This window comes from Pinus tabuliformis, chromosome 2_2 (genome assembly GCF_031772625.1).
Source record: "Pinus tabuliformis cultivar Carrire ecotype Pingquan chromosome 2_2, CPIR1, whole genome shotgun sequence".
Classification (NCBI taxonomy): Eukaryota; Viridiplantae; Streptophyta; class Pinopsida; order Pinales; family Pinaceae; genus Pinus; species Pinus tabuliformis.
Window position 1 is genome coordinate 1,257,579,446 of NC_142300.1, and position 8,058 is coordinate 1,257,587,503.

Genomic DNA, 8,058 nt, shown 5'->3' on the forward strand with positions numbered 1-8,058 from the left:
CTAGTTTGGTGTGTGGTTGAGAGATTTCCTCAACCAACAAATTATGTGTCCAAGATAGTGTACCTATATTGAGACAATTATGTGTCCAAGATAGTGTACCTATATTGAGACAAGACTTCTTGTATATATGTAATTGCATTCGATTAATAAAATGAATCTGGATTCTCAGTTTTTAAGTTGGTATCAGAGCCCTTGAGGCCCTGGTCCCTCGTGCGCTAAAAAAAAATAAAAGTTTTGTGAATTTTTTTGGTCGATCATGAATTTTCTATCTGCGGAGGATGAAGCTCAACCGAGTTTGATTAAAAGGGGTCGTGAGTTATTGTTTGGCAAGTATAAATTTATCGAGCTTCCAGCAGCTGTTGAAAGAATCAGTTTTGATCCTGTGATAGAGCACGATTAGCTGCAAGAATTTCCAAGAAGTTCATTTAAGAGCCGCCATTCCAAAAGATGTCAAGCCAAAACGAAATCGCATTTTTAGTTGTCATTCGCTCCTAGGAAGAGCCAAATTAATGCGGCCATGTAGGAAATCTGGAAGAGCCGATTCAAAATTGTAGGAGTCGAATCGCATTTTTAGTTGTCATTTGCTCCAAGGAAGAGCCAAATTAATGCGGCCATGTAGGAAATCTGGAAGAGCCGATTCAAAATTGTAGGAGTCGAAGTCTTCGAGCTGCCTGAGGAGAAGCCAGAAACATCACTCCAAGCCCGAGATCAATCTGCCGAGGGTCGATTTCCTGATCTAAAGGACAATATCAAGGAGCACAATATGTCTTGTATGGTTGGGGCCAAAATTGTGGCATTTTTCAGTGCCGTCACATAATTCATAAATTTGGGTGATAGAATGTATCGAGTAGCCCAACTATTCTATGGAGGCAAATCATAATTTTCGCGGAAGAGGTTGTAGCCAATAATTATCTCAAGGAGGCCAAGTGTCCACTTATTCCCTAGACGCAGTTTGTAAAGGGTCGATTTCTCTTTGATCCGATGGGAGGGTTCTTCTTGCAGCACGTTCTCCAAGGATTCGACAACAAAATGAAGTAATTCGTCGAAATTGGCGTTGAGGGAAAGATTATGGGTTCGAGGCTCATAGAGGGTCATTTCTCGTGCAGTGACCATGGAATCGAGAAAATTCTGCATTGTGGCGGAATCCGCCATGAAAAGAATTGCAAAGAATTCGCTGGACTTCGACCCTGCGCGGAAGAAATTTGAAACTTCGCTGAAATCTATGGAATGGGGTTTCGATTTGATTAAATTTGTTGCAGGAGACCCTGTTGCTAGGATCTGAAAAATGGTGGAAGTCCAATGCATTGAAGGGCACCACCAAAGTTTTCCTTTCCCAGGTGGATATTGATTACTATGTGAATGCTGAGGAATGTGCAGTTGTAGAAATTGTCCATGTCATCGTTGTTTTTTTTGGTGATTCAAGTCATTAAAAAGTTGTTATGTCATTATTGTAAATTTGGTTAAAAAAAAATTGATGTTTTTGTGACAATTAGTCTGGCCAACTATTGTTGTGAGTTTGAATCTATGTTGGAATTGGCCATTCTAACAATAGATAAATTTATTTGCAGGAATGATTAACCATGGGATATGATGAAGACATGACATGAAAGATGGCATTAGAGGAGTTGCATCAAAGATTGAAAGATGATGGACAACTAGGTGAAAGTTTGTGTGAGTTAGTGTGAGTTTGTGGAATGGACTCTATTATGAATCACAGTTGTAATGTAAACAAGTCTAGGATGTTTTATTGTGGTCTTTGTAAACTGTACCTGGTAACTCCAGAGTTGGAGTGTGAAATGTAACCCTTGTAAGGCATGTGTATCCCCATACAGTTCGTGGTAATCTAAAAACCACTAACATTTAGAGCCTTGGTGGCATGGTTGAGGGTGATCCGTTAAAACCCAGAGCATGGTTACGGGTAATCCAACAAAACCCGGGTTAACAATGATGGAGGGGGATTTACAAGTACAGGTGTGCAGTTATAATGGTTGGAAAAACCATGTATGCGAAGGACATCTTACAAGACTGGCGGTTGCAGTGGTTAGTACCCATGCATTTCAGTGGATGGTTGTTCCTTTATATGGACATGAACATATTCTTTTTGGTATATTTGACCACAACTAGATTTTGCACACTGATATCGAAACAAGTACTCATTAAGGGGGAGTGTTGGAATATCTAATTCCTCCTTGTCTCTAGATGTGATTCTCACTAAGTAAAGGAGTCTATTCCTAGTAGTTAGGATCCATTTCCTAGTTTGGTGTGTGGTTGAGAGATTTCCTTAACCAACAAATTATGTGTCCAAAATAGTCTACCTATATTGAGACAAGACTTCTTGTATATATGTAATTTCATTTGATTAATAAAATGAACCTGGATTCTCAGTTTTTAAGTGATTTTGAGTTGAAGTTGGGGCCAAAATTATGTTTCTATTGCAGGGCCGAAATCTGAAGCTGGGGGGCGAAAATCTATTATTGGGGACGAAATTTTGATTTGAAGGTGCACTTTGAAGAGCTTACACTTGGAAGGTTGAGCAAAGGACATCTACTACGAGGGAGCACTGACTTGGTGGAGGAGGAAGGTCTTAGGTCTTCTTGGTCTGTCTCAATTTGGATTTATTAAAAGAAGAATTTTGCCTGGATTTTCCCCTATATAGGAGTTTTAGCCCTAGCTAAGTGCCTACATCTTGTGTCCATGTAAGGGTTTTAGCCTTGGCTAAGTGCTTACATTTTGTGCCCATCATCTTCATGTTTTTGTCTCGATAGTTGCCTGATGAGAAGAATATAAAGAAAGAACATAAAGAAGTTAATAAGAACATAATAATATCACAAGTAATTATCAATATAAGAAAATCTTTTTGCCTTTCTGATTTTCTAACATTTCCTTGTGATAAACTCTTCTTATGTCTATCCACTAGAGGAGAGAGAGATCATCCACAAATTACTTGGGAGACTAATCAAAACAAGAACATTGTTGTTATTGATGATGATTATTAATACTAATAAAATTGGTTTATTAGTTTAAATTGTTTTTTTTTTAGTCATTTTTTCTTGAAATTTAATAAAAAATTGTTGGAATTACAACTTTAAGCAAGGAAATCTACATAATCCAAATTCCAAATGCTAAATTTTTTAAGGTGCTGAATCCATTATGTACTCAAACACTTTTAAAAATAAATAATCTTAAATTATATCCAGAAATTTTAGATAAAATAAAACACCAATAAAATTTATTAGCTCCTATATTGTTTTTAATGAGTCTTAAGACAAACATAACTCAAATTTAAAAAAAAAAAATATTAAAAATAATCATTCTATAATTTCTTTTCGTTACCTTAAACTTATATAAATTACAGATTCTAAAAATATCTCTAAATTTAACGATTAAAAAAAATAAAAATAAAATTGAACCCTCTCCCCACCATCAAATTCCAAAAATATCCTGAAATTTTGGATGACCAGACAAATACACTAAAAAAATCATGGATTCTCATCATCATATTTTGCAATTGTTTCGAATCCCCTTCTCATCATCACAATCACCGATAATGCTAAAGTGGTCTTCTCCAGAGATGTGATTCTTCATATGCAACATCTTTACATAATCTGAACCTTTGGCACAAAATATTGATAGACTTTCTATTTCTCTGAACTTTGACAGCAATGGCGGATTCTGAGAATATGCAGAGCAACTAATAAATATAAGCAGCAGCTGGGAGGCAGATCGAAATGTCCTGTCTAGAATACCAGCAGAAGCTACTTGGAATGTGGCGTGGTGCGTATAAAGAAATACGAAAAAAATATTGAGAGAAAAAAATGGCACTGATAGTTATAGATAAAATAAATGTAGGATTTATGAGATAAAGAACCACCCTCTATCACGCTCACATGCGGTGTTACCGCGTAAAATGAGACGTTTTTTTCTTTTTCTTTTTTTCCCTCCTGTTTCTATTTTTAAATATGCGGGAGTGTCAAGAGTGAAGGTACAAAAGTCAAACCACTCTGGAGACTTTTGTCACCCGTGCTTGGCATGGCTGGTTTTTTTGGCCACATAATCGACAGCTATGTAAAATTGAAATTATAATCGTTGGAATTGAAAGTAAATCTGCAAGGCAATATCTATGGGCTCCCTTAAGAAGGAATTGTTTCTTTCTCACCAATCTTTCATTATTGATGAAAGAATATAAAAAAATATATAATATTTTGAGTTACAATTGCCACCAACCTTTTATCATTGATAAAAGAATTATATTAATTAAAAAAATATAAGATTTCGAGTTATTCAATTTTAATTATTTAATGAAAGAATTATATTTATTAAAAAATACAATATTTTGAGTTACTCAATTTAAAGGGGAAAAATTTTAATTATTTAAATTTATGTGATGTTTTAATTTTTTATATTATTTTTGTTTGTGACGTAATGTGTTTTAAATGATTGACATGTTTAACTTGTGGTTTGAATGACTTGTTTTTTGAGCAATGAGGAGTTTCCAACTAGTTGCATTTTCACCATAAAATCACTTTATCACCATCCATTTTAACCTATAATTTTTTTTATATTAAAAGTTAAAAATATTAATATTTTATGAATTTTGATTTTTCTACGTAACAAATATATTTAGGTTTAATTTCAAATATTGTTATCTATATACATATTTCTTTCATGTTTCATATTGGGTTGTAAATATATATATGTGACAATTATTTATATATATATATATATATATAAATAAAATGTCTTGTTATTTTATTTAAAAAATTCAATTAAATATAAGTGATTAAATAGCTTGCGGTATAGTTTTTTTAATCATTTAATGTAAAAATTAATTATAATAATTATAACATGAAATTGAATGATTAATTGTTTTTATATAAAATTAGTACTTGATATATTTGAGTTCTAGCTGATTTGGTTTCATTTTTTAAATGTCATCTATATACATACACAATAATTTTAAAAACATCTCATTGCTCTCACTAAGTGTAAATTTTATGGGTTTAATAAGTAAACTTATGATATAATATGTATGTTCATAAAATTTTAAATATATATATTAAGAAATACTTTCCAAAATCTTTTCATTAAACTCTTTATACACATGTTATGAGATTAAGAACAATTTTTTAAATACAAAATCTTTTTAATATATTTAAGATATTTTTAACTATGCTATATAAAAATGATTATTAACATCCACTAACACTTAAATAGTCTTTTAAACCTAAGAGGTAAATGATTACCCATACTTTTTTAGAATTTTCATGAAAATAGGGACATAGAGACTCGTTAAGGAATAGCCTACGTTTTACATTTCACATTTATAATTTTTGGATTTTTGGATTTTCATTGTGGTTTTTTTAGTTTTTCTGATTCTAGATTTTGATTGTTTCTTTTTCTAATTTTCTACATTAAAATTTTCATATACAAAAATGTGGAGAATACAACACTAAAATATCATCACAATATATAATAGATAATACATTGTTTAAAAATTAAAAATTCTCAATATAAATCTGTATTATAACACATTTACAAATATATTTTTTTATTCACCATCAATCCAAAACCCCGTAGACAAAATTAAACATCTTAATTTTAATAACATAAAAATATTTTTCTCATAATTTTAATACAAATAGTTTTAAATCTTTTTTCTTTTAACCCTCTATACATTAATATAAATAATTATTTTAATTATTCAATAAAGATACACAATTATGCACAAATAGTTTTAAATCTTTTTTCTTTTAACCCTCTATACATTAATATAAATAATTATTTTAATTATTCAATAAAGATACACAATTATGCAACCGCCATTCGGTAGAGTTGAAACCAAATGCCTCGTTATCTTACACACATTGGCAGCAGCCATTCACTAGAATTGAGGCCAAATGCCTCACTCTCTTCCCCTTCATAGTCAATCCGTGATGTTTTCAGAGAATGAATACTCAATAAAATTAATTTAATTAATTAATTAATGTTTTGAGGATTTGAAAAACTATTTGACAATGACATCCACAACTACTGATCTCTGTATAATAAAGTTCTCAGATAGTTTTTTCAATGTGAAAAGGTGGAACGAATAGCTTGCAACAAGGTTGAGGAAGGGTGGGATGACAATTTTTTCAAGGTAAATGAAGGGCGCCCATAGAAAGTACCTTGCAGATGTCCATTCAGATTGACAATAAACATAAATGCAGTGCTGGAAAAGGAATGATCGCGTGGACTGTTGCTTTCATAGTACAACGATTATCATAATTTAACACAGCTGTCTATTAGCTGGCTTGTCTTTTCTTCACATCTGCGTTCGCCACAGTCACTTCGCTTTAGTTTTTCCACCAACACATTCCCTTCACGACAACTTATACAAAACGACAAAACGGGAGCATTGGATCTTGTACAAAACGACAGCGGCATCTTATGCAGAAAAAACGCGTTAGAGTTTGTTCGGAGAAAGTTCTTCACCTCGCAAATCCCACATAATTATGCCCATTAGTGGCATTCCTTTAGTATTTATTGATGCACACCGCATCACAAACCTATTACCTTCTGCAGCAACTCCACCCCCCATATTCCTTCCCAACTCCTTTTATTTATTCCTTGTTCTGCATATCCTTTGAATCTACCATTGCTGTAAATCTTCAGGGAAGAAATAGATCGACTATCAAAAATTCCTGCCAGCGGATCAGATTAAATCAGAGACATTGAATATGAAGAGTAGAATGCCGTTTTCCAGTGTGGCCAGATTGGTGATTGCGATGATGAGAAAGGGATTTGCAGCGAAACAATTGCAAAAAATGATGCTGAGAATCCATGATCTGGAGAGGGCACTTTTCAGAAGATTGGAAACCACAAGAGTGGCTTATGATCGCGTGCTGTTAAATTATGATGATCATTGCGAGTTTTCTTGCAGTAGCAGTCCAGTGAAGGGTCATGAAAAGAGATCATGGGATGATCATTTCCATTTTCTTCTCTGCAGAGCTCTGCCCTGCGTTTGTCCCACTGCCCATGATGACCAAAATGGGAGCCACGAGAGTATTGATGATCATCAACAACAATTACAATGTTGTTGTGTTGATGAGACGCCCAAGGCCCCCATGGATGATCTCTGCTCTCCTCGAGTAGATAGACAAGCAGAGGAGTTTATTACAGCGTTTTACAGACAGATGCGGCTACAGCGTCAAGATTCTTTTCTGCAATACCAGGAAATGTTAGCAAGAGCCACCTAGCTCACCTTTTTGTTTTTGGCAGTGCCAGTCATGGATGGAATGCGTAATAAAACACTACAATTTTTGCAAGGGGTGCATTCTTATGATGGTCTTTTTTCTGGTTCAATTTTACCTCCAGTTTTCGTCCTCTCGATACTCTAGCTTGAAGAATCTCTTTGAAATTTTTATAAAAATGTTGATAATTTATAAAGTTTACATCAGTTGATTGGTATACAGGTGACACTTAATTTTATTAAATTTTAAGTTCAAGTCAATCTTATGAAAGGATTGAGAGTGGACGCCAAAGGAAAATGGCATAATCTCACATAATCTTGGTAAAAGTTATCTTGTTTTTTTGGACACCATCTAACATTAACACAATGACAATATCCAATATGAATGTATTGCCGTTGACAAATGATTTTAACAGTAATATTAATGCTAATCTAGATTTAAACACAAAAAACCAACAAAAGAAAGAGAAAAATGGTAGTTTGCTATTACCACGAACATAATTCAATGACAGTATCCTATATGAATATTTTGTTGTTGACAAGTGATTTCAACAGTCTAATATTTATGCTAATCCAGATTTAAACACAATCTAAACCTAAAAAGGAGAAAAAATTGGCAGTTTGCTATTACGATAGACCATCTAAACCCCAAAAAAAAAAAAAAAAAAAAATTGCAGTTTGCTAATACAATGGACAGAATTAGTCCGTAAAAGTGAAAATGGTGAATTCGTACTAAACCAAAAAAAGAGAAAAATGGCCGTTTGCTGTTACCATGGACAGAATTAGTCTGTAAAAGTGAAAATGGAGAAAAATGGCTTGCTATTAACATG

At 33.1% G+C, this 8,058-nt stretch overlaps 1 protein-coding gene across 1 annotated transcript; it reads left to right on the top strand.

Moving 5' to 3' along the window:
- Positions 1–6,538: 6,538 nt before the first annotated feature.
- On the top strand, positions 6,539–7,304 carry LOC149198042 (uncharacterized). The gene has a single exon (XM_089404045.1). The coding sequence runs from the start codon at positions 6,717–6,719 to the stop codon at positions 7,233–7,235; it is 519 nt and encodes a 172-aa protein (XP_089260171.1). The 5' UTR covers positions 6,539–6,716; the 3' UTR covers positions 7,236–7,304.
- The last annotated feature ends 754 nt before the right edge of the window (positions 7,305–8,058 follow it).